The sequence below is a fragment of the Ixodes scapularis genome, unplaced genomic scaffold, assembly GCF_016920785.2.
Source record: "Ixodes scapularis isolate PalLabHiFi unplaced genomic scaffold, ASM1692078v2 PGA_scaffold4__175_contigs__length_147842914, whole genome shotgun sequence".
Taxonomy (NCBI): Eukaryota; Metazoa; Arthropoda; class Arachnida; order Ixodida; family Ixodidae; genus Ixodes; species Ixodes scapularis.
In genome coordinates this window covers 4915328-4942446 of record NW_024609879.1, presented here as the reverse complement: position 1 = coordinate 4942446, position 27119 = coordinate 4915328, and the positions used below count along the sequence as shown (strand labels likewise).

At 45.8% G+C, this 27119-nt stretch overlaps 3 protein-coding genes and 1 pseudogene across 4 annotated transcripts in view; 2 read left to right on the top strand and 2 right to left on the bottom strand.

Moving 5' to 3' along the window:
* LOC8041829 (staphylococcal nuclease domain-containing protein 1) overlaps window positions 1-6440 on the bottom strand; it is a 46788-nt gene extending 40348 nt beyond the window's left edge. Inside the window, exon 1 of the mRNA XM_002415006.5 lies at window positions 6142-6440. Coding sequence (XP_002415051.2) covers window positions 6142-6207 — 66 coding nt within the window. The 5' untranslated portion in view covers window positions 6208-6440. The remainder of the gene's footprint in view (window positions 1-6141) is intronic.
* Window positions 6441-6627: 187 nt separating this feature from the next.
* Window positions 6628-15532, top strand: LOC8041828 (transmembrane protein 216). Its single transcript, XM_029995372.4, has 5 exons — window positions 6628-6664; window positions 6809-6828; window positions 6942-7035; window positions 8345-8437; window positions 10902-15532. The coding sequence occupies exons 1-5, from the start codon at window positions 6655-6657 to the stop codon at window positions 11105-11107; spliced, it is 423 nt and encodes a 140-aa protein (XP_029851232.1). The 5' UTR covers window positions 6628-6654; the 3' UTR covers window positions 11108-15532.
* LOC8041834 (PRKC apoptosis WT1 regulator protein) overlaps window positions 14902-27119 on the bottom strand; it is a 39352-nt gene continuing 27134 nt past the window's right edge. For both annotated transcript variants that reach the window (XM_029995375.4, XM_029995374.4), the window contains exon 7: window positions 14902-23076. In XM_029995375.4, the coding sequence (XP_029851235.1) occupies window positions 22978-23076 (99 nt within the window). In that variant the 3' untranslated portion in view covers window positions 14902-22977. The remainder of the gene's footprint in view (window positions 23077-27119) is intronic.
* LOC121837653 lies at window positions 16081-16655 on the top strand (annotated as a pseudogene).

The window sequence follows — 27119 nt, the reverse complement described above, 5'->3', positions numbered from 1 at the left end:
AACGGGATATGTAGGGATATGCGCCCTCCTGATGGCGCTACTTCCTCGACCAAAGAGCCAGCCCCCTTACCATCAAGAAGGAAGCATCAGAATTCACACTTTGAATCAGTGCCTCGGGTCATCCGCAGAAGAGGTCGTACTTCTGTCAATCGTAAAAAAGCCCGACTTATCACTTATCTTTTGTTTTCTTTTAGAGTAGAAAATTAAAGAAGTGGAGAAAAAAAGTAATTTTGGGGGTTCGTGTAACAAACCAAAAAAGGACATGAAACCTTTGACGAGTGTGTTGACATACTTATTAAGAACATAAAAGCAAAACACAAAAAGGGGACAAAGATGGACATGTCTTTGCTCCCTTTTTGTGATTTGCGGTCAGTTTCTTAATAAAGAGCATCTGGCACAAACTATTCTTCTATGCTCTGCAGATTCTAAAGGGATAATGAACCGAAATTTGAATTTAAAAAAAAAAACAATGCAGGAGCTGTAGGTGGGACGCTACAATCCCTACAACGCTACTCGTAAGGCGATATCTGGAATGGACGGACATATTTCTATAACATAAAGGTTGAGATTGAATGAGGCCGACGAGGCACGTGACGTCAAGATATCTTGTTTCCTCCTCTCTTTGCTTCGCCCCCTCAAGGCCGCGAGGCGGAGAAGACACCGAGGCCGTTCCCTCTCCTTCTCGAAGAAACATGACATAAACATATCTGTCAAATGCGCCCCCCTTTTTTTTTTTTTTTTTTTTTTTTTTTTAATAACGGTCATTTGTTTGAAATATTCCTGTATGAGTGATGTTTCTATGTTTGTAGCATTCCGTTGCACGCTTTTGCCGCCGTGTTCTGAGGAAACCAGATTTCGGTTCAGCATCCTTTTAAACATGAAGTCTTACATAGTGATGGGTTCTGCACAAGTTGAATCATGTCAAGAAGCAGCATAGATATTTCAAATGCCCCCTTGCACTTTCTCCTATCAATGCCTGATTGCTTGCAATAGATGGATATGTTTGAAACAGTGTTAGTTTGCCCCCTTTTTTACCCTGGTCTTGGGGTTTTTCTTAGTCATGTCCAACACATAACCAGGGGTGGAAGCAAGCTTCAGCCTTTTCGAGCAGGTCTGAGAGCAGCAAAGATGCCCCTTTGGAGCAGCTTTGGAGCAATAAAAGTTCAGCTTTGGAGCAGCTCAAGAGCAACAAAAATCGAGTTTCACAGCAGTTTAAGCAAATCTTGGAGCTGCTTGGTGCTATAAGCACAGATGTGTTTTCCGAAATACAAAAAGAAATATAAACAAAAAACAATCTCCATGTGACGTTCCAGAACCATTTCCAAACATGACTTTTCCTTACATATATTCCAGCCCATAGCAAGAAAGATATTTGAATGGCTGCCATTGAGAACTATCCTGGCGGTAGCGGGTTGGTTCCTCTCATGGATTTACGATAGTAGGCATAGGCAACTAAAGAAAAACAACTTAAGCCTCATGAAAACAAGCATTTTCACTGTTTAACAACCTAAGTCGCACGTTCCATAAACAAGTAGTTCCCTATCACTTTGCTATGCCTACACCGCAGAGTTAGCGCAATAGGTCTACAATCCAAATGCCATGTTGGAATAGTTAGCCATTTTACTATCAATCAAAACCATAAATGCAGATATAAGAAAATCATAAGTGCAAATTCAATGGCCCTTTCACCTCACAGTTATTTTTGTTTTCATTAAGGAAGACAAATTAATTTGAACAGTCTTACAAATGGTTTTTAAGATGCGATCTTGGGTAAGTTGTTTCCAAAAAATAATTTGTTACAGCTACTTCATAAAAAAAAAGAGAAGTTACCACTGTAGCAACAAAGAGTAACTATTGTACTTACATCCACAGTTACTTTAAAACATTAATGGCATTACTTTTCAGTTAATTTCTCCAACAAGAAAAAAAAAAGAGGAAAGAATGGAGAAAACATTTTCCTCCCCAAGTGAATTACATGGGTATGTGTTTTACTTCATATGGTGACTAAGCGACACCCTGAGCATGTATTGTTTCACGGTTGATGCGATTGAAAAGCGATTGTACAAAAAAAAAGAAAAAATGTCAACATAGATAGTGCTGCTTCGAGCTGTTAAAATGTAAGTGTCCACTCACAAAGTACAAGCGCATGTCTGAAGATAACTACAGTAATATCCCGAGAGATGGCCCACCCCTGAAAGATAACCCACCCCCCTTTTCGGCAGGACTTTTTATGTTTTTTTAAAAACACCGAAAGACAGCCCACTTTTAGTAATTGCTTGGCCCTGGCCAGTGGCTACTTCGGCAGAAATGGTGTTACTTACCTATGACAGGAGACAAGTGAACATTGCTGGCTAAGCACAGTAATCTTTGCTTTGTCGCCCCTAGTTGTGATGCCAAGTTTCACAGGACACAAATTCTAAAGCTAGCATTTTTCCAACTTTTTTTTTGATCGCACACCGACAGTTAGCCTGCTCCTAATTTTCACCCTAGTTGCTTTCTATTTTAAGCGGGCTATCTCTAGAGATATTACGGCAGGTTCTTTTTTTTCATCAACTCTACACATAACTATATACTCGGGTAGTGACTCACGAGAAACAACATATTCCCAAGTTGGTGCAAGGTGAATTGACACTCGAAGTGTCAGAACACACAATTTTGAAAGGGCAAAAATAGTTATGTTGCACTCGTTCAATGATATCTTATTCCTCAAGAAACTGAAATGTAACGACAAAACTAATGTCATTACTTCCATCATTAATAAAAAAAAAGTAATAGAACTAGAGTTACAATTTGCATACAAAAAAGTAACTCGTTGCAGTTAAAAGTTACTACTCAAGACCACAAAGATGACAAGCATTTATGGTGTCTCCCCGAAATCAGATTAATCCTTTCTGTTCTCCAAACACAATGTCTCGCAGAATAATTGCAATAAAACGGGACAATGCTTTCATTTAGAATGCGTAGTTGCCAATAGTAATCCATCTCCACACCGTAAACGGCAGCAAAGACAGTGCTCTCAATTCCAGGGATTAATAGGGCATAGCCCTTTTGGTAGAGCAACATAGGACATGACCAGAGCAGCCAGGTGGCGCAAGCTACCACCCCAATTCGAACTGCTCGGATGTATTCATCCACCGATTCCCATAACACATGGCTTTTTGTGCGCTATGAAACACGCTTAACCCTAATCGAAGAGCAATGGCTACCTTCAACTTGTCTATGATATAAATCAGGGATCTCAAACATGCTTGTGCGATTCTTTGGAGCAAGGGCCGCAAGCATCCCAAAGCTACAAGCTCCAGTTCCTATGCCTTGAGTGTGCTACATATGCCATAGATAGGTTTCACATTGTCGATTCATTTCTGCTCAAAAAGAAACTCTACTGATAGAACTTGTTAACACATCTTGAACTACTCTATTTAATTTTAGATTAAGTATTCGTCTAAATATTTTTCTCTTAACTCTTTCTTACGTAAGTCACCTGTACGACAATACCACTATTCTACTACAAAATGTTCAGTTGGGCAAGTTGGTTCATGACTGGATAGAAGCACCAAGGACAAGGGCAAAGTGAAGGAGGTAATGACAACATGGAGCGCACTTGCAACTAAATGTTTATTAGAAACACAGACTTAAATACTTCAATAACACCACGTCACTTCCAGTCACCCCACTCTATCTCCAGAAATAACATTTCCTTATCTAACAGTGCCACAGACGGCTCACTGATACACTTCTCGATGCTCCTCGTTTTGATGACAAAAACCTTCGTGAATTTCCCTAGCTGTTTTTTCGTTGTGTAGTCCCACGATGGTTCTGTTTGAAAACAAGGAAGTGCACGGGCATTGATCGCAATGCACAGCCAGATGCCCAGATGGCGTCTGCTTGACAGCTGCTGAGTGTTCTCTAGCATAGTCATTTACGCAGCGGAATGTTTGCCCCATGTATGAGCACACTACTACGCTACAAGGGTGAGCTTTTTGCTCAAGGCCACACCTCGGCTGCATGAACTCTCGCCCAGCAAGAGAAACTGCCAAAGATAAAGCTATGAGCTCAAGTTATTAAAAAATACATTTAACATATAAATTTTTTTTTTTGATGCTGCAATAAAAATTGTTGGGAAAGCAAAAACTGTTCCATAAAAAGATATATTTTTATCATGCCTGTTAAGGTGAGTGAATTGTGCGACCGGTGAGCGACAGTGTGATTGTTCATGCTCTATCAAAAAACGCCGACATGTTGACGTTTTAAATCTTGTTATTACATCAGCTATTAGCTCAAAGTCGTCACAGAAGCAAATCAAAGCTGAATATGTCACTGGAAAAACAGGGAGTTTACAAAAAGCTGAAAGCATGAGGTGCCTTCTCTAGAAAGTCTCCAAGGTGCCACTGAGAGCATCGGCTCTTTTGAAACGTCAAACACCATGTTTTTTTTGTTTTTTTGTACCCAAAATATCAATATACTGCCTTCATCACCCTCGCCCTACGTTGGCCCTCGACCTTTTGGGAGTATTATATTTGGAGCCCACACTCGAATGAGTTTCAAGACCCCCAGTGTAGATGAAAGTGTGCAGGTGCTGCAGCTCTTGCAAAGCTGTTTCCTGTGCACACCTGGTGTAAGCAAAAGTGTGCTTGTTTTGAAAGTGACACTAGGTCCTTTTATTTCGCTTCTATATAATGATGTCCTGAAACCTCTCACCCCTTGTGTGATGTCCACACGCGATCTCAAGGTTTAATGACTGATAGTTCACACAGAAAGAGTAAAAAACACAGAAAAGGATGAGAGACAGACAGTCACAGCTCTTTCAATGAGCAACGACACATTTACATGATGCCCATCATATAAATGTGTCGTTGCTCGTTGGAAGAACTCAGTGTCCCTCATCCATTTCTGTTTTTTTCTATTCTTTCTGTGTGAACTATAGTTTATACAATGCGCTTTCCTATGCGATGACATGCCTGCTACCATGATGATGACAAGTCATGTAACCGCACAAGCTTTTGACATAACTGCATAAATCGTGGCACATAATGCGCAGATCTGTCACTATATGGCCGTTTGGCCGAAACGCCTTTTATTTCAAATGCACTCGGCCAATCAACAGCTTGCAATCTGTCGGAGTGTTCCGTGATATCCTTATGGTAGATTTTCTTATATATAAACGCGCACGAGTTGTTGAAACAAAAAACGCTGGCCAGGTGGCACACTATGCCGCCCGGTTCGAAGCGTCCCGAGATATCCATCCATCTCTTCGGGCCATTCAAGGCACCGACCCCTCGCAGAGACCTCAAATTTACGCGCTATTCTCGGGCAAATATGAAGCCCCATCTTTTGTGTTCAATTCGAGCGCTACCACTGGGAAGCTGGAAATAGTTCCGCAACACGACGTCAGTGACCTAAGGCGAACTAGTTAATGATTGCGAGAACTAGCCGGGGCAGAAACCGAGAGTTTAAAAAGCCCATGTACGGCGTAGCTTTGTTTATTTGTATTTTTGTACATGCCAATTTTATTGCACGACGGAGCGGACTGTGGCGGCGAGTGATGCCCGTCAGAAAGTTCGTCGTCCCCCCTCGAGATACGCCCACGATTCAGATCTCGGCCGGAGCAAGCCTCTTCAGCCACGTTTTCACGGCAGACACCGGTAAACGACCGTGCAACCGCAGTCCACGCGACTAGCCGCGGAAGCCGCTCCGAAACCAGGTCAAACCAGCGACTAGCCGCGCACACTCGAATGAGCGCCGGTTTCTTCCGCGGAAGGCAGTCTCGGCACTCGGCGGGACAACCAGCGTGGCCACGACTCGTAGACCCGCCGAGACGCGAGTCCCAAAAGGGGGACAAACTACGCACGCTCTTTTTAAAGTTTCACGGAAACGATCATGTCCGACTCCCGACCGTTCCTCGCTTCGTGCTTGCACAAGCGCTCAACACGCTCGCGATACTCGCAGAATCGGTTTGAGCGATGCGTGTCATCGACGAGATGAGCTATCGCAGTACGTTGAACACGCGAGTGCTTCTCGCGTATCGAGTTTGGGTGAAGTGGTCGGCCGAGCTCCATATGGCCTAGCGCAGGTGCCGGCCTCCTGGTTCGGTCGGCCGCTTCACGATCGGAGTAGTTGGTATCGGAATAATGTTGCACGTACCTGCTTGACGATGCCTGCCATCGGCACCGCCGGGGGTGCTTGGTTTTGCGGTTGAGGAGCCGACATGCTTGGCGCATGCACGGGTACGTCACACGTGCGGGGGTAAGACGGTGGATGGAACGGGCGCGGCGCTCTGGTCCGGGGTCGGGGCTGTGGCCGGGGTTCGGGCTGCGGCGCGCACTGGGCGTGCTTTACCCAAGGGGCTCGATACTGGTCCGAAAATACAGGGTCCCGAAAGGACGAAAGTCGGGACAGCTTCAGCTGATGTGGCCGGTCCGGTTGAAAAGGATTTAGCCGAGCGACTCGAGCCGCGACCTCGCACGCGTGGCATGAAGTTATCAATGTCCTGACCAAAAATGAAGTCGTGTACCTTATTAATATATTAAAATAAATATTTAATAAAGTAAATATAAATAATTTTTTAAAGTTTAAGGCATACGAGAATAACGTTGTTTAACAGTACCGATAGATCAACTCGTCTCGGCCGTCCGGGCAGTCCGGGTTTGTTTACAAATGGCGACCGGTGAGTACTTTCAGCGACTTTTAAATTGCTTTGGGGTCATTTATCCTGTCCTGCAGGGTGTTACCCTCTTGTATTTGAAAGCCAGATTTTAATTCTGTGTTATGCACCTGAAAAATAGCTTGTCGCGTTCTGGTTTCGTTTCAGGTGCGGACGGCGAGGGAATTGTATCCTTGTAGGGGTGATCTTTAACACCGAATGCGGAGTTTATGGCTAAGGAGTTTGTTAAGGAGTTTATGGATTTGCTCGTTCTCTGGAATTTTGCTTGACACCTTGTCAGCTGTCGTCTCTGCCGTATCAGGTCCTCCTGGTGTTCGGCGGATGGTTTTACGTGGTGTTCGCGGCTGTGGAGCTCTTCCTTTTCCTTTTCAAAGGTATCGAAAACTTTCAGGGTACCTTCCAGCTCGCTACCGAGTACCGGTTACAAAGTACACGTAACAAAGAGCGTATCGGGCTACCGCTCTAATGTCGGGTACCGAACATTTCCTGAGAATCCTACAGCTCGTTACGAAGTACTCGCTACAGAGAGCGTATTGTATCGGGTAATTACCACCCTGTCAGGTAACGAAAACTACCAGGGAATCATCCAGCTCGTTACAAAGTATCCGTTACAAAGAGTGTGTCGAATTACCGCTCCCATGTCATTGGAGGTGCCAGCGTGCATGTCTTCAACTTTATTCAATGGGAGTTTTGTGGAAGCTCCTTTTTGCGCGGTTAATGTTGTGCAGACACGTACGTTTCTGGCCAACATAATCACGGTAAGATGGTATCGATATTTGCGGACTATTGTGTTGCTTTTTGCGTGTTTGTCAACAGCTCGGTGCAGGCTGTGTTTCAGGTCAACAGAAAATAAAGCTGTAGATAAAGATTTATTTTTGTGATGCCTGGGCTCTTATTCGAGGGCAGTTTCCCTACGGGGTTTTTAACATTTTTGATAATTTTTTTTATAAATCTTGATAAAACCGGTTTCAAGGTCACTCTCCAGAAGCCTGATCACAAGACACAAATCAGCGCAGAGAACGAGGTAATAAGTAACAAAGACAGTGGGTGTGCAGACGATATGGTGATAGTTAATCACACTGTGAAACACCCAAAACTGTGGCGAGGTATTTGGGTTGACTCTTCTCTCCTTTTAGCAAACAATTTCTGTCTTGGAGATAGTGCTTGTACTTTATAGGTCTGGTAAGTGCTGTACTGTCTGGAGTGATTTCTTTTTCTTGAGGGTTTGCAGTTTATGTGGAAAACATTGTACACGTCTCAAAGTCATATTACTTCTGTGAGAGATGGTTGTGCAGAATATGTAAAAGTGTCTGCCAATCTCAAGGCCTTGCTGCATTCGATTGTTGTGCTAACAAAGGCCGTGTCCGTGAAGAAGGTTGTTTGTATATAAGGGGAGAGAAAAATAAATCAGCTAGCTCAGTTTGAGACATTTCTCCCACTGGGTCTTTTTCTTTGACTTAGCAGGTTTTCGTCTATTCCTCACCGCGGTCTTGGGTGTTACACAATATGGTCAGAAATGGATTGCAGGGTCCCTCCAAGCCTTGTTAAGCTTTACCAACATGCCCACCTGTGATCACTGCATGGCTACGCAAGGCAGTCTCTCGAGCCTCTCTTTTCCACGTTGCATGAGCCGCAGACGACGTCTTTGTCCAAACATGGCGGACACTGTTTGCATTGTTGCAGGAATGAGCCTTCCCTACCCTAAGGGCAACATGGCATCAGAAGTGTGCCTGCTCACCTTCACCACTGTTGTAGAGAGCGTCAGGCTGTCCCTGGGTAAGCCATTGCTTCTCCCTCCTTGGTTGCTCTTGTCGGCATGCATGGACTTGCCGGCGAATTAGCGTGCATTATGGAGCAATTCGGAGGCCTCCAACGAGTTTTAAGCTGTTCCACTGCAATATATGACTAAGATGCGGAGGTCGGCATTTTAAGTTGAACTCGCTCACTCGCAACCAGCTCAAAATAAGAAATAGTCACTCCCTTATCCACAAACTCGTTACAGTCTCTCACTCACTTGCCAAATGCATAAACTCACCACATTGCGTGAGCTTACCAAACTTGTGAACTCACCAAACTTGTGAACTCACCAAACTCAGGGACTTGCCAATCTCATGAACTCAGCAAACATGTGAACTCACTGAACTTGTGCCCCTTACTCATCCTTGAACTTGTGAGACTTTGAGGCTTACGAACTTAGTTACAGCTTATGCCCGAGGGCAAGGGTGAGTCCATGAGCTAGTATTGCCGAGGTATACCGAGATGTAAGCGTGATTATGGTTGCCACCTTTCCTCGAAGAAAAAACCGGCCATGCCGGGGGGGGGGGGGGGGGGGTTGATCTGGTAAAAAGAAAAACACAGCGTTGGCAGTCTTCAATCTACATACCATTCAATTTATTTTGACATGAGCTTCCCAAAGTGAAACCAATTAATGTAGATATATGATACTACTGTAGCACATGTAAGTAGATGAATACACAACAATGAACCCAAAAGTAAAGCGGCAAAAACAAATCGCACACCTCTACACATCCTGTGCAACAGGGATAAGTAAGCACTCGAGCACTAAAGGAGCCGTTTCTATTCTGCACTGCTCCTGCCACTTGGGACACACGCAGGCTACAATTTTGCTACAGATGTCAGCCTTTCCCGGAGAGAGCCGGCACATGTTTCAGCATTATTTTGTGTTTGGGAAAAAACCTAAAAAAAGTGCCAGATAAAAAAAAAAAACAAAAAAAAAAACAGGACAGATTTTAAAAGCAATGAAGCAAATATTTTTTTTTTTGAACATCATGTGAACATATACGACTGAAAATAAAACGAGCAAAAAAGTGGGGAAGAAGCTGGAAACGACCATGGCCACCCGCCACGGGCGATAGCACCACGTGTGTCTGTTAGCACGCCGACAATCGTTAAAAGTCATAAAAAAAATTTTTTCTCCCTCCATTTTCCCCCCTCCCTCCGAAGGCACAGACAGCCATCGGAATGACAAGCAGTTCCGTGTAGTAGTCGTGTGTTCCCCGCACCCACGCAGGCTCTGGCTTTCTGCTTTCTCCCATTTCCCTCTCATTTCATTTATTTATTTATTTATGTTATTTATTTGAACGTAATATCAGTGGCTTACAGGACCAAGATAGGGGTGGAATAAAAGGATTAATCAATGATTATAATAGCAAACAATCACAGTCTGTGCCATACTGCACCGGTACGAGCACAAGAGAAACAGTAGCACAATACAAGTAGCAATAGTAAAATAATAGTAACACAGTAAACACCCTGAGGCACCACCCGCTTGATGCAGTCGTTTCTCAAGCCAGCTAGCTTGCATGCTTTCTCTAGTTGGGAGTCCTAAAAAAAAATGTTTGTGTGCTTTGTGTAAAGAAAAAAAAAATCTGTTGACAAGCACTCTTTGTGTTAAATTTTGTGGTAACAGTCTAAACTCCAAAATATATATATAAATGTCCCCCCCCCCCGAAAAAAAAAAATTGTTTAGATAGTTAAAAAAAACGCAAATGACAGCCGGTTTTAGATATAGAGCAGCAGCCTTTTGCAAAATTACTCAAGCATCGAGAATGCTGGCAACGTAGGTATGCATGCTGCATGGGCTCACCTCATCCGTATAAAAGATTCCAAGTAAGTGATTAAAATAAGGTATTTACGAACACATGTGCAGTTTTGCTTTAGAACAGCCACTGCTCCCAATGGCAGAATTTGCAGTGTGTAGCCACATCCAGATCGCTTCCGGGTGCTTGGGTGATCTAAAAAAAATCTTAGTTGCACGCTCCTGCTTCGTGTAAGGTTTAAACGCGCAACACGGATGGAGGGGAAGAAAACAAGCAACACAGGACATGCGAGTGTTGTATTATTGGATTAACATAAAAAGTCTGAGAGACTAGCAAACATTGTCTCAAAATGCGAACATAAATAGCTAACGCTATTTATGTTTGGGCAATCATCTAATCTATGGAGGAACCGATACAGAACCACCAAATCTCCCTCGCGTCGTATTGAATTTGGCACAGCAACTGCATCGTCGCGTCTGTGGCACCATCTCTCTATAAGTGCGGCGAGTGCTCGGTCGAAAGCAGACGATTACCGAGCGCTCGCCCTACCCGTCAAGAAGTACCGCCATGAGCACGACAGCGCTCGTTTTCTCCCCTCCGTCCTCATTCTTTGCGTTGTCTAAACCACATTGCGTATAACGAATACCAGCTAGCCCGGTTCCTGACTCGATCATGCGCAGGCAAGCGCGGCAACCTGACCGAGCGGAGCCCCTGCGTGCTGCTGTCCCTGCTGCTGACCGTGCCGGCCGCCCTCTCGTCCGTCTACTTCCTGCTCTGGCAGACGTATGTGCTGCGGCTGGACGTCGTCCTTGCGGCGGTCCAGCTGGGCTTCCAGGCGCTCCAGAGCCTCTTTGCCCTCTCCAGCGTCCTGGCCTTCGGAAAGTGAGGGCTGAGCCCGCTGCCGGGCGTCCTCCGACCGTGCCCGGACGAGTCTCCGGCCATCGCGTTTACCACGCCCTAGAAAGTGGTCCCTCGGTTCATGCCCGAGTACGTCAAAGAAGCGTCCCGGCCCCGCTCTGCCGCTCGTCGCTTTCCAGTTCCACATTCTGTGCAAGCTTTGGCCACCGGGGGTTGGGGCGGACGTGTGCACTTGGTCGTGCTTTTTGCCGGAACTGCGGCTTTTCCAACGTCATTTGCTGCCACTTGGGGAGGACCTTGAACGTGTCGGCAAGGTAGGACATGTCGGTCGGAGACACGTTCCAGCAGGCACGTAGCCAGGGGGGAGGCCCATGGGGCCCGGCACCCCCCCCCCCCCCCCGAAATCATCCATGTTGCATGGGTCCTCCTCTCCCCCCTTCCCCTCATACAGCATTTTGTCATGGGTGGGCCCCCCGAAACAAAATCCTGGCTATGTGCCTGTGTTCCAGGCACCACGTCCGACGGCCGAGGCTAGAGCCACTAAATAAGCCGGACCTAAAGAGTAACAATGTGCCATCTTCGTGACAAAAATGAGCCTCCTACGGGTCGGCCTTTCCGGAGGCGCAGTGAGGCACGGCAGGTGTATCACTGGGATGCGTGTTAACCAACCTGGTCCTTGCTGCATTGCGGTGACAGTCTGCAGATGGCTCGTTAAAAACTCTCAACCCACCCGTAGCCGCCACTTTGCGGCGCCACTGCGTTTCTATGAAAACAAAATCGCTAAAGGGAGGCTCGCCGCCATTTTCTCTGAATCGAGTTTCTACGACGGCATTTGAGAAATGGAGGTCTCTAAACAGACATTCGCTAAAATGAGCTTCAATAAAAAGGATACCTCTGGCTTAAGATTATTGCTGGCAGTTACGCGAGCGGCAGAAAACACTCTTCCGTCCTCCAGAGGCGTGAAATGAGTCCGAGCAAACTGACGTCGTCCAAGCTTCCAGACACTCTATCTAAAGCTCGGAAAAAGGCACTTTAGAATCCTAACTGTTGCCAGTTGTGCCCGCTCCACAGACAAGACCCTCCCACAAAGATCTCTACGATTGGTGCTTTCTTTTCCAGCATTCACTCTGCTAAAGTGGAAAGAGGTTTTGTGGGAGGAACTTATCCCGCTTTTTTGGCAGGACAGTCTTGATGCAACAAAATGGTAGCACTCGCGAGATAATTGGAGAACAGAGGGTGGATACCCTAAGCGTAGCAGTGGCTCTAGTTGAAACCAGCGTGGTTGGGTTTTTCAATCACCGGCATACGTCTCCTATCGCCCAGCTGCGTCGGAGACGGTGCAACGTAGGAAGCTTCTTCTTTCCAGTCACAGTTGCCGCACCTTGTCGGCACTTCTCAGCAAGCCAGGAGCACGAGGTCGGGGCTTTCTAAAGGATGCCTCAAATCGTGGAGCTTGCCGTAAAATGGGCACAAAAATCGGTGCCTGCATGTAGCAAGTTCGAACTATCGCCGAAAGTGTGCTTAGTGGATTTTGCCTTCCGAAACTCGAAGGCATAGCTCAGTTTCTGTGAAAAATCAAAATACCTTTGACATTTTCAATAGCTGACGTCGGCACGGGCGACTGAGTCGCCAGAGAGTCATCTATATTGTTTTTACGTGCTCCCGAACATCCGACGCGTCGGTAATTGTGCTCAATGGGGGCCCCAATCCTCATAACGGAACAAAGACATCGCCACCTGCTGCGATTGGTCAGAGCCGTGCCACTGACCAACTGCGGCAGGCGACAATGTCTTGGTCCCGCTATGTGTGTTAGAGCCCCAGGTAGACTAGCGATTAGTCAGAAACAACTTAAAGGGGCACTGAAGTCGATTTTGAGGTCGTCCTTTTGTGGTGAAAACTCAATCTAGATGTTCTAAGCATTCAAACAAACCCGACACCACAAGCGTGCATAGCTTATTTCCTCTTAAAAGCGTGTTCAAACACCGCGACACGCCCTTGGGAAGAATTTTTTTCCGAGTAAAGTGGTTGAGGAAGGGCGCTTGTCGGCAAGTTGCGAACGATGGGTTTGCCCGTGGAGAAAAAGAGTCATATCCGAATGTGTACCTATCACTCTCTTTGAAACGAGTTATAATAAAATCATTCAGGATCTGCACATATTGTAGGGCTTTCATTGGTCCACACAATGTAGTCCGTGAGAAAATAGAGTCCACATGTTTTTCTATTGCCCCGAGATGAATAGGCGGTTTTGTAATATAGGACTTGGCGTATGTGGGAACAAACACATTTTAAACAATATAAGATCAAAAACAACCTTTTTTAAATATGACTTCAGTGGCCCTTTAAATGCTGCAAAATTTTAGTCGCAAGCATTAATATCTGCTGACTGGGATAATTTGATTAAAAAGAAAGACACGTAGAGGCTAGCAAAAATAGTCTCGGAATGTGTTCATAAATAGCTAGTGCGAGTCGAGGGCAATCGTTTGATCCGTGAAGGAACAGATACAAACATGGTCATGCTCGTGGCACAATCTATCAATAGGTGCAACAAACACTGTCAAAAGCAGACGGTTACCGAGTGCTTGCTGCACTCGTCGGGAGGTGGCGCCACAAGCACGGGCAGCTGTAATCTATGTCGGTGGTCGGAAATGTCAAGGCTGTGAGTCAAAGTTTTTGCAGGAACAGAGCTACACTTTGAAACTTCATAAGGTAAAGTACATCACTAAAATGTCGCCTTGTTGAACGTTTCAGCTCCTTACACGGACGCACTAGTCTTTCTGGCTCTTCGACTCGTAACACCCTATGTACGCTAATACTACAGTGATGTCTCGTTGAGATGAACACCTTTGTCCCCCCAAAAAAGCGTCCATAAAGACGATATGAAAGTGCATGTATTCACCCAGTTCGTCCCCAAAATGCATGCATCTCGTTTGTGAGCCCACTTGGACATCTCTAGTCGGGGAAAGGAAAAGGCGTTCAAGAGGGCCACTGCTGTATACTTTTCGCAAGGAGCTTATTTATTTTGCTGCCAGGGTCGTTCTACATTCATCAACACGTGTTAAGTTAACGTTTATCTATTTGTGACCTCTTTGTCCATTTACTGGAGGCCATAATATGCGTGGGGAACAATAATCTCCAAACAGCCAGAGTTAGGTGTGCGTAAGAAGCACTATTCACACTAAATAACTGGTGCATTCTCAAGTTCAGAGTGAAAACTACGTTAGTACCAGCAGGAAATAGTCCCAGTGAGAGTAAAAAAAAAATACACAAGCTTGATCACGCTGAGAAAGACTGGTAAGCGCAGAATGTGCAACAGGCTTTCCAGGGAAGATGAGAAGAGTGTCCGAATGGCACTGCTTACGCAAGATGCCGCCAGATGGTGCTACGCAACTGAGCTTGCTCTTGCATGATCCTTACCACCGACCCTGGATAGCTTAGTTGGCAAAGGGGAGACTTCAAATCCATCTGGTGTAGTCTTCTGCGCCGATTTTTCGATGGAACCGGCCGTTGCAGCCAGACGTTGTAGAGCTCCATGGAAATCGGCTGATAAGACGCATTGCGCATTATTATAACCACTTAATCCTCTTTCGGGGTCAAAGGAGCAGGGATATCACGTTTCGGGTTGCATTTTGTTTTGCTCTGAATCACACGTATGGCATCACTAATTGCGAAACACAATGTAGAATATGTCGAGAGACCTTACATAATTTATTAGTCCTTTGTGCGACGGTGCTCATTGAATCGGTCGTGAATTGTTGCAACTGTTGCGGCACATCACATGTGTAGCCGAATCTGCCAGTTGACACACACAAAAGAAACAAGCACTTGCCTTTCACTACTGCTTTATTTCCGGTAAGTAGACTGAAAGGGTGTCAAGAATACACATGCTGCATCTGAACATTCCAGTGGCAAAATAGCATTTGATCTCTGTTCGAAGCAAACTGCATGGACCAGAAGCAAATGGCCTCCATCGGAGGTGTAGTTGGAAATTCCCGATCGGTGGTTCGCAGGTCCGTACAGCGAATCGCTGCTAGGCCTGTTTGCATGTCCCGGACAATTTAGAAGTTAATTTGAAAGATACAGGAAGAGGGGTGGATTAAAGATTGTGACCACTCTATCCACACCACTGGTCTCCGCTTCCGAGCCTAATCTAAGGTTTTTACGCCCGACATGAGCATAATCTCTTGGAGAGAAAATGGTTGTGGCATCCAGTCAACACTAGTCGGTGTTTCTACATGATTGTGATTGAAACGCAAATACTACATGGTGAACAGCTAGCATTTTCCTTCTCTCAATGTGAAACCAAATGCGCACGGCACAATACAGACAAATGTATGCCATGTCCCGTCCCTTCGTATTTAAGCGCGTTGAAAATTCGACGGTCGTTCCGTTCGATACTCCTCTGCAACAGTCTACTTTCGCGCAAGTGGGGATCAATAAAGTGATATTTTCTATACAGGTTTCGTTGATTTTTTGCATTTTCTGATGTGCAGTTGTTACAGCTTTCACGGTATTAAAACAAAAAAATGATGAATCTGCATTCAAACAGTCACAATATACCTTACGCGAAATTGCTCGATAATCTGACAACAGTAAGAGCGTTGCCATTTTAGTATTGGCAAGCGTCGTCGCTACCGTCCTGGAGACAACCTTATCGAAGCGGCGGAGCAAATCCTATGTTTTCGCCGTGGAAGCCTACACATTACTGGTTGTCGGATCGCGGAGCAATTTCACATAAGGTCTGTTGGCTAGCACGCACGCTTATGTTCGGATCGTCCCGAAGCAAGAATGCTTCGTGGATCTGCCACAAATAAATAAAACGCACCAACAACATTCTTCCTCACAAAATATGGCAGACAAGCAACATTCCCATAATACTCGACGACAGTCTCAGTCTTCGACTCTGACCTGCAACGTATTTGAGGTCCATCCTGGTACTTTTCCTTCTGTACGAGCCAAAGAAAACAAACACTTTTGGCAAAGTTAACAAAACGCAGACACATTATGAACATCCGGCAGTTTACCGATGGTGGCACGTCGCGGGTAGTTTTTCTCCGCAATGTATCTCGCGAGCGCAATCACGTCTCCAAACAAAGCAACAAGTTACGGTACCGCGAAGCTTGCTACGTCTATGGCTATGCGGCGGCTCTAGACGACGGCCATTCCAAAAGCGGCCGTCTCGCCAGTACGTACGAGACGAAGGCGATCCCCTCTACAAACTCGAGTACGCTTCGGGAAAGAAAAAAAATGGAATACAAAGGCGTGGAACAGGAAAGGAAAGATCGAAGAGTATGCTCCGTTTGAAACGCTTGCCTTCACTCCTCAAATGTAATCTCAAGACTGGACATTTTTTTTCTTCTTATCGCGGAAAGACTCATTGATTTTGTTTTCCTCTCGCACCCAATCGCAAACGGTTCCTTCTTTCTGCTACATTACTAGCTAAGAATCACCCGAACGTGAAGCCGATCGTAAAAGTGCGCAATGTTGAGCATAGTGGCGATCTCGATTGAGACATGGGAATGAAAGTATGTATGTTGCAAGTTTACTTGGTTCCTGCTAGCGGCACGCGGTTCCACTGACAAAAACACAACTTTTGACTGCAATATGCAATGGCGTGTTCGCACTCGAAATTGATTTGACGTTCGCTTTATACGGAGGAAGCCAACTTTAACGGTGTTTCTGAGTTGATTAGGCGCCGTTTTTCAATGTTTAGTGAGGGTCCTTAGCACAGGTGTAAAACACCTCAAATCTTGAGCATAGGCTTCAGATTTATAAATAAAGCACAAAAAAAAACTCGAGAAGCTACAATTTCCTAGAAGCAGCAAAAAGCGACATATCTTCTGCTCCCGCCCGTCTCAAGGGACAAATGGGAAGGCGGCTGCAGCGAGCTGTGGTTTGAGTGCAACTTCTGATTGCTACACTAATGCCACCACTCTGCTATATACAGAATCCCAACCATGCATTCTCTATGCACCAGTGATGTAGCCAGGAACGGGGGGGGGGGGGGGGGGAAGCTTATAAAACCTCAACTTCCCCCCCCCTCCCCCCCCCCCCCCCCAAAAAAAAAAGATCCCTGGCTACGCTACTGTTGTGCACGCTCCTTGAAGTAGACAAACAATGCAACAGTGGTGCTGCCTGCCTCTTCATATTCCGGTCACTTCTGTTTTGAAATACATATATGGAAACTAAGAACGCTAGGGTTTGTTAAAGAGGTAAAGTCGGAATGCGGTAGCTGGTGTCATTTTTAAGATCACCGAATTACTCCGTGCAAGAACCATCTGTTATCACTCCCTAGGGCTGAAGTGAACACTTTGTTATAACTTGAATGCAGCATTTCTAGGCTCAGATTTGGACCCAATGTAAGTGACAGTTCGAACAAACTTACAGACTATTGAGCTTGTTTATTAAGAATATAGCTGCGACTTTTGCGGGCATCCTATGAAACAGTTTATTCGATCCAACTGCATCGCTTTAGCCAGTTCTCATATCTTTACTGTTTTGTAGTTGTTCTCGATAGAACACACGTGACCAAAATGTCAAGTGGCAGGAGGAACTCCTGCCACTGCATCTTTTGTCTGCTACAATTTGCGTACATTGAAAATACACAGTGGGGTTCTACTTATCACATGCAACTGCATCGTATAAACATCGAAATAAGCACTAATAATACTCCAAAAAAATTTCCAAATACATAATTATAGTCGTACCTGGCTACAATCAGGTTATATTGGTGTTCTGAGTGGGCACTTAAGATCTGACTACAAGTTCACAGAATGCACTTCTTGACTACCTCAATGTCACATGCACTGTGTGCACCGCTGCACTAGACGTAAAGCCAGACCTGATTGTTCAGTCAGTATAATCATCGGAAGCGTTACAAGCACACTTCCACTCGCTTAAAAACGAATGTTGGGACTACTTTGCACATTTAAGGATGTTCTGAGTGTCAGGATGCCGTTTAGCAGCTTGCATTGTCCTTGAGCCCCTCCTTTGCATTAGCCTTCATTAGCAAACCAATTTCGTATGCCTTTGCATACAAGGCTAGTTCACGACCATCCCATGTTGAATGACATTCAGCACACGCGAGTTGCATCGTACATTTAATCATTTCCCGTAAGGTAATTTCCATCCAGGGGTACTCTAAAAATAATAAAATTAAACCTAACTGTGGCAGCACTAGCTAAGTTGCACATTAATTCCTAGGAATTGTGAGCTGCCACTTTAAAATCGTGGTCTCCCTGTGACATGAAATCCCATTCTGACACAGTGTCGCGCACCCCGAAGTTCAGGCCTTTGGCCTAAACGTGTTGCCCTTTAAAATAATTAGCCAAGCAGATAAAAGCAAATGTAGTATAGGGTTAAAAACTCGATAGAACTGTAAAAGCTTGGACACTATGCCAAGTGGTAAGCTGCACTTATGTTAGTGTGACTAGCAAAAGGTATGACAGTGAAGAAAAAGGTGGCCCATCAAATTTCTTTCTGGGTGCATGGTCGCAAGAAAAAAAAAAACAATGGTCACACATCACTGTGTGTCTAGTTTATGAAGTAGTGATGTGGAGAGAAACATAGTTGTGTAGTAAAAGACAGTGGCAACAGAACAGTGTATACCAGGCACAATGCCCCGGCATACAAAATGGTTCTTGACCGAAATAAACTATCAGATTCGCAAGAGTTAAAGCTGCTTTTGATACTTGTGTGTCATCCCTCATCCTCCCATCTCATGGGGCTAAGCTCAATAATTAAGCTAAAGGAGACGATCAGCTGCGGTACTCAACTGTAGACTTTCTAGTTTTGCGCATTCTTCCTGGTTATCGAAAAGCTCAGAGGCATTCCAATTGCACCCAATGTTCCAATGCATTACGTGATAGGAAGACGGAAATCCGTAGATCACATCCCGTTGAGCGCATCTCTTTAAAAGCGATTGAGACAAAAACAAAGCTCACGTTGCAAATTAACTACAGCCGTAAGTTAGTAGTAAAAAAAATAAAAGTGACAAATATGAGAGAAAAGAGCAATAGTCAGTTCATTCTTAACCCTTTGCACGAGGCTGCATTTCTGTAGCCTGGCAACACCTATGCTTCATGTTTCTTATATTCCTGTATAGGTACCCAGCATTATTTTTTCTATTCACTTCAGCAGTCTACGACGGGCTGACACACAAAGCGGAGCTATATGTAACTTCAACGTTGTATGTCAACGCATGTTTTGTCCTTTAAATGGGCCTCTCAACCAAACACTGCGTTAACTTTTGCATTTGGCCAGAGCCTCGTCGAGGCTTGCCGAGGGAATTTCGCAAATTGAAAAATTAATAAATTGCAAAATTAACAGCAACTATGAAGTAGTTGATTTTGCAACGTACACTGTGCACATTCCTTTCTACGGTGAGCGATCATGCTTGCAGGGGTCAGGATTAGAATATTTTCTGCAGGAAAACTGCTCGGCAACATTGCATTTTCCGATAGGTAACCAACAGAATTCAAATATAATAGAAAAACAATTAAAAACAAAAATTCTTTTAAAGAATTTTAAATTTTAAATTGATCTGCGAACCTGTTAGTAATCACCCAAGTATGGAATCTTCGATGGGGAAAAAAAAAAGGAAACCACTTTTGGTCAGGTAGTTGCAACAAAGAAAACTAACATCACAATGTGGTAATTATGTCGACATAACTGGCCTGCCTCGTCAAAACTGTTTGTGACTATAGCTGCAATTACTTCTCTACCAACGCCTTGTAGTTCTTTTCCAGGCACGCAGAAATTGTTTCGGATCATTCGGAAGTGTTGTTTGGACTAGGGTAGTTGCTGCAGCAAACAGTGGCAGCACGTCGCTGCCTTTGCAACGTTCTCAAATACAGTTGAACCTCGATTTAACGAAATTCGATTTTACAAATTTCTTGATTTAACGAACAAATTCGGGTCCCCCGCACAGCCTATGCCCAACGTATTTCTTTCTGGATTTTACGAAGTTTCCAATTTAATGAAATAATTAGCAGGTCCCGGTGACTTTGTTAGATCGAGGTTCAACTCTATTAGCGGCCAAAAATTCACAACCTGCTGCATTCCTAAAGTTGAAAACATTCTCAACGGCATTACAGGAACAAGCCCCGAGCAAATTTCACGTCATCCAACGACCCAAAACGCTGGAAGATTTGCACAGGGGTGTAGAAACGTGATCGCGGAAACCCGAAATAAATCTAGGCAGGAATTGTGCACGTTCTGCGAAGGAACCTTTGGCACCGACACCAAAATAGGAGCTCAGAAACCACGCCAACGAAAAAATAAAAGTTGCGAGTCGTGGCACAGGACGCCGTACACACTGGCGTCAAGCCTCGACGTGCAAGCTCAGAGTGCAGGGCATGCAGCAGGAAACAAAGAAAGGACTGTAGTCAACGAGCACATACAGCTCTGTACATGTTCCAACCCAACTGTCTGTTATTAGTCGGAGTACAATGCAGCAGCCCCGACACCACTCTCGTGGCACGTGCCGTGCACGCTGCCAAACAAGGCACAGAAACAACTACAGCTGCTGGCGGAAAGGGCTCTCGGAAAACACCCTGCAAACAAACGGAACCGATCCGCGAGTACACGGCCAGCTCAAAACGGGCGTGAATGGGTATGGCTACTGCCACCGGGCGAGTTGCGCTCGAAAGCAACAATGCTCGAGCCATCTCAATGCTCAAAATCATTGCTAGCTGCTGTCCGAAGCTCCGTGCAAAATCGAAGGAAACGCCGTTTCATCCTCCAGAAATGTTAGAACAGTCCGCGAAAGAGCAGAACGACGCAATATCTAAAGCCGGGGAAGTCACACCTTAAAATCGTTAACGATCGCTACTGATTGCGGTTGCTCCGTACCGAGCCCAGAAAATGCACTGCCTGCGAGATTAGGGAGTGCCAATACTCCGAATGCAGCTTATTCAGCGGCGATCCCACCCTAGCACCGGAGTTGCTAAACAATGCGTTCCCCTCACAGATGCGAGAGGCTTCTAACAACCAAGAAACGGGAACCTGACCTCGTGCGAAGTTAGATCTCGCTAAGGAGGCGGCTTGGAGGTTTAAACGCAACGTTCCGAGGATAAAACAATAAGAGTTCGCTTTGTGCCTAGCTCTACGTCTCGAGGCTTCTTCGAAGCGGAATCTGCGATCCAAGGTCGGCAAAAAAAAAAAAAAAGAAGATACTCAAGATATAGGTATGCACTCGCGCGCACAATGCCCGGAGCGTACGCCGGTTAAAATTTGACGGCAGTGATGCCTACGTCAGTTGTGATGGAACTAGAATTATGATGGGGAGTTTGCAAGTGCCATCTCGAGGCTCGTGCAGAAAACAAACTTCCATCATAGTCTTCCCCATCCCCTTAATCTCGTAAATCTGAGGGATACAGTGCATCAAAGAGTGCAAAGGCAGTTGATCAAAATGGTACGACAGCGCTGCACAAATTTCGTGAGATGCAGTTTCACTTTCGGTAGGCCAGCCGTGCTCGTTACAGCATCCACCATTTTCCCCGTTTGTTTACGCAGAGACGATTGGTTCCTGGCGTCGCTTTCGGTGTTGATGAAACCAAGAAGCACGACGAGTGGCTCCGTCCATGGCAAAACTTGGCGAGTAAGACCGAAAAGATATTGGGGCCACGTAAACCTAAGCTTACTTTGTCCGTTTCTCATTTGGAGTTGCCTCAGCGGCATCTACCGGGGCCAGCTTGGCTGCAGACAGGTCGACTTCTCGGTGTCACCAACTACTCCGTCAACCATGGTCCATCGAAGTAAAAACGAAAGGGGTAAAGCTTTCCGACACGGATCCCGGCGCGGTTTCGAGCCAGAAGTAGGCCATGCCGAATTGCCCCGTAATTGGTATTCACCAGGTGCCACGATCAACTTCCCCAAAAAGGAGGGGTGCCGACAATAAGTTTTGTTCTCTCGGGTCGACAAGAAGGGGCTTGTTCCGAGGATGGGTCGCAATCTGTGCGCGCAACTATGGCCGTTGGCGAATGCCACCCGTCAAATCAAATACAACCGCAGCAATTTTTGCAACGCGTCGCCCGTTGTGGCGTAAAAAAAAAAAAAAGACGGGGTGTTTTCCGAGCTTTAACAGAATGGGAGGGTTTGATCCAAAAGCCAAGCCAGCTTCCTCTTTGGTACTTAGGAGTATTGTTTCAACTTTTCAAAAGCAATTGGGCATTTCCTTCCCTCAGCACAGTGCCCGGACGCCACAAAATGAGCTACGCCTCGGGTGACGGCACTCGGCCATCTTGGCATTGCAAGTCGTTGCCGTTGGTCAACTGAAATCGCAGGAAACAGTTCTGCGTCCTCCAGAAACGTTAAAACAGCCCGCGACGAAGTAAAACAAAGTTGCCCTAACTGCCCGACACCATATGAAAGGCTGGGAAAGCCGAATGTCTTAACCTAAACAATCGACCGTTGCTCTCTCTCGGCACTATGGTTTGTGGCGGGTTAAGAAAGGCAAAACGAGTCCACAAAGCTCTCTACGATTGGTGGTTCCCTGCTCTCCAGCATTCCCTCTACCGAAGCAGAAAGAGCAGAGAACTTTGTGAAAGGAGCTTGTCCCGCTCTCCCCAACCTCCGACAGACAACGAGCATCAAAGTGGTGGAACCTGCCAGAAAATGGAGAGTGCCGACGCCCCGAAAGCAGATCATTTCGTGGCCCCAGGCGGGATGCGACGCCCAGGAAGCCGTTCGAAGACGCGTTCCTGGCACCGTCCACTTCGAGAGAAGCCCAGAGAAATGGCTCTAAAAATAGATTTGCCTCCCGTCGCCCTTGTTTCGAGAGCGACGCGGGGACGGGTCTGGGAGCGACTTTGAGTGCCTTGGAGCGGAAGCGGAAGACGAGCCCCGCCGGCGTCTGCTCTCCCGCTCGGGCGGGAGGAGGGCGAAGGCCGTGCGAGGACTCTACTTTGCGGCCGGCCCGGTGGAGAGCGGCACTCCGTCCAGCAGGGCGCTGTTCATCTCCCGCAGCTCCCTGTTCTCCGCCGTCACCTCGCTCAGCTCCTGCGGCAATGCGGGGCCAGAATGTACTCGGCAATGCAACGACAAAGCTGTCCAATCCGACGTGCGAACTGTCGGAGAGACGGCTGCTCCGACTCGCCGCACACAACAGTTGGAGACGCGCGCTTCCGAGGCGTCGTTCCGTTCAGCTCCCACCCAGTTTCGGGTATCTCTCTACCGGATGGATGGATGGATGCTAATGGCTGTGTTTATAACGGGTGGTAGCTCGCGCCACCTAGGCTAGGAACCTAAAATATCCCCCCCGCCCTTCGTGGCTTTTCCGACTTCAAAACAAATGCAATATTTTAATTATATTTCATTAGAGTGGGCCTCTGTCTGAAGATTTTACGAGGTTACTTTTTTTTGCTCGAATTCGCTTAATCGGGATGGACTGCGGTGGACCTTAGGAGCCGTCTAAGTGAAGCGAGCAACGCGTACAAATCGCGTGACTACGCACCCCGCGCATTGCTGCGTCTCTCCCGAAGTTCACGTGACACTCACGCGGCACTTGAATGGCTCGAAAGGTCCGCTGCAGGCCATCGTAAGGCGACAAGGAGTATGCTATTCGGGTGTCAATCGGTCCCAGAAGGCCGGCGTGCTATGGACGTGCAAAATCAGCAACTCGTTTTGTGCGTGCGGAAAAACTCCGTGGCGTCCGCTGCCTTCGCTTCACAACAACGACTTGCGTGACAGACCCCTTACATCCGCTTCCCCGGTCCTCCTCTCCCAATCGGGCCTATCTTTACGTGACAACACGACGGTTGCGCCATCCATGCTGCCATTGGGTGCGGCCAGGGATGGGCAGTATTTCAAATACAAGTATTTTAAATATGTATTTCAAATACTTTGTGTATTTTGCATTCGTATTCAATTACAAATTGGGTAATGTATTTGACGTATGTATTTAAATACTAAAATGTGGGTATTTCAAATACAATTGTAATTAAATACAATTTTGTGGGCGAAAATACATCCCTCAAATTTATTGTCACTGTCCAGAGCAGGAAGAAAACTACGTTCTGCACCGAATGCAGTGTCTCTCAATCAAGCACAAGCGTTTAGTGACTTTGTGATTACGGTGCTAGTCCAGGGCAAGAATAGTGTCGAAATCGACGTTCACAGGCAGCCTGGCTAAATAAGGGCCTGTGACAACTTGCGATACTTTCCAGCCCGATTTCCATTCATATTTATGCCTGGAACATTCTAAATGCGCGGGTCGTCCAGATTTTCGTAACTGGTGCGAGTTGCAACAATAAAGAAATTCTCTAGCTAGTGCTGCGCGTCTTGGTCGTCTCGGTTCTTTGTTGGTCTATACCAAAATGTAATCGACAAAAAAAGCTGCTTGAAGCTCTGTACTTTTTTCACCTGTCACGTCCAAGCTGACTACATAATGTTTTTTGTGATTATATTTCTATTACGTTTCTAGAGCCTCGCACACTAACTCCCGAGTGTGCAATGCAAAATTAAAATGAGATACCCAGAAACCCGTTGCAGGTGCCCTGAAGTCGCTGACGCAAAGTTTGAGGAATGTATTTGGGAAAGTATTTGGAGGAGACCAAATACATTTGGTTGTATTTGTATCTTGTACTTAAATGCTTTTTTGAAAATGTAATTTGATTTGTAATTAAATACATTTTTGACGAAGTATTTTGTATTTGTATTTCGATACATATTTGCATGTATTTTGCCCATCCCTGGGTGCGGCCCTCCGGCAGTCGGACGGTGGTGCGGGGAACATCTAGCAAGTTGGTTGCATGCCGGAGCTGGGCTGATCCCCGTCCGACGCTCCAGAGCGGCCAAACCTGCCTCGTTCCACGGTCGTTCCCAATGTTGGCATGTCGGATCGGACAGTCTTGACGCGCACGTGTTTCATGCTTTACAGTGAAATGGTAAGGGTTCCACGCTTTGGGTTTTTTTTTTCAAAAGATTCCGCGTTTTTCCTTGATCAACTTCTGATGTCAGACGAAAAGTCTCGATTTATTGGAGCATACGTTAAAAAAAATTAGGTGACGGGCACAAGATTGCTCAACGTCTAGGGAGGTGGTTTTCAAATGGGGGCCCGCAAAGGCATTCTAGGGTTTTGCAAAGCCCTGCCTCGTCAGTGAAGCCCGGCAATAAAAAAAGTCATTTTTTCAGATTGAGCAGAAACATTCCAATTTTCGGGTGAGTTTTCTCGTGTGTATGTCAATTAGAAAAGTCTACTTCACACTGGCCCTTAGTTATATCCATTTATTAAATGATCCTGATTAAGCTATAGCTTTCCCTTCCCCTCATCAGAATCGGGGTCCTCCATCATCTTCACCAATCTGCAAGGGATCCGCGCAAGGGAACATATGCGTGACCGGAATATTACTAAGAAAACATGCTCGTAATGATAAGGAAAAACAAAGATAACGTGCGCGATTTTCCCAAGAAGCCTCGAGGACATTTCCTTGGGGGCTGTGTTCTGGGCCCCCAAAAGAAAGCTGTAGACAAACACCTCTCCATGTGAAGCTTGGTTTTTTTTTCTTCAAGAATTCGGGATTTTTAGGTTTTCCTCTATATGAAAAATTAGAGCTTGTGGGTTAATATTCGGGGTTCGTAGGTATTTATAGAAAACAAGGAACCCTACTCGTAACAAATAGTTAGAAGGTGGGAAAACAGCTTGAACAAAAAACACCTGCACATAGAAAGGACATCCACATAACTGATTATCAACCATTCTTTACTATATCCTTTATGTTCAGCCTCTCGACGCCTACATGTTCATGAGACTAAATGATTTGTTCAACATTTGAAAAATTCAAGTGTTTTTCACTTAAGCTGTGTAAGCGTTGTCTGTTCAATGCCTAAGTGTTTTTTGTTCAAGCTGTTTTCCCACCTTCTGTGAACATGTACCAACCAGCTCAATCGGCACCAATAATACAGTTAAAACCAATGTTGTTAGACCAACTCGGTTGTGGAGCCCCAGTCTCGACGGGGGCTCCTTTGTGTGTCGCCTGCAAGAGGGCGCACGCTCTGCATGGAGACACATATCTTCTTCATAGGTTACTTCCTTCATGCTTTAGGGCAGGGGTTGTCAAACTTTTTTTTATCTCATTGGCTCGAGTTAAGGAAGAAAAATTGTTCTCTTAACCCTTTGACGGCCGTTGCCGTACGGTGGTGACTACACATTTGAAAGTGCCCGCTTCAACGCAAAACTTTGCACACTGCGGGAGGTGTTGCTGATTGCTATGTCTTTAGCAAAATATAAACGTTATGTTCGCACGGCGTTTTGCTTCGTGGAGCTATTCATAGTTACCAAATTCAATGCACCGTTCACGTGATGCTCACTTCGCATATTGGTCTCTTTGGAGGTAGCGCCAGTGAAAGCACCAGCTCTTCTTCAGACTTTTAAGGCTTTTCGGAATTTAATTTGGAGGAAGAGAGCTTATCATTCGACGGAGATCTCTGTAAAGTACCTTCGGTTAGGAATCTGAAGCCACTGGAACGTCACCGGAGCGGACGCGCCAAAATGAAACTTAAAGGGGCGGTGCAACGATTTTATGATTAAAAGAATTTGCATCTCGTCATTTTTACATTGTTTATCGTGTCCCAGAGGATAGAGAAAACACCTCCTTCATTAAAAATGTCGCGATTCCGCTGCATAATCGCAAAACAAAAGTCGAGCTTTTTCCCCCACCTGCAGCCCCAAGTGGCCGCCGAAGGAACTACGGCGAAAAGATTACGTGACCTCGCTCACCTCTAAGCTGCAGCGTAACGCCCGCTAATGTCAGCAGGGAGAGGGAGAGGAAGCGTCTTCCGAGATAGCACACGGGAACCTACTCGGCACTCCGAATGACGTCACTAGGAGGGGGACCAGGTGTGACCCTGAAGGCTGGGAGTGAGTTGAGGGGTGCCCGAAATGCCAATCTTTATCTTTTTTTTTTACAAAACAACTAGGACACGCAGGCGAAATCGGTTTTCTGTTCTTTACTTCAGAAGTGTCAGAAGGCAACTTCCAGAAATCTTTGACCGAAGTCCGGAAATCGTTGCACCCCCCCCTTTAATGAAAGAAAGCTAACAAC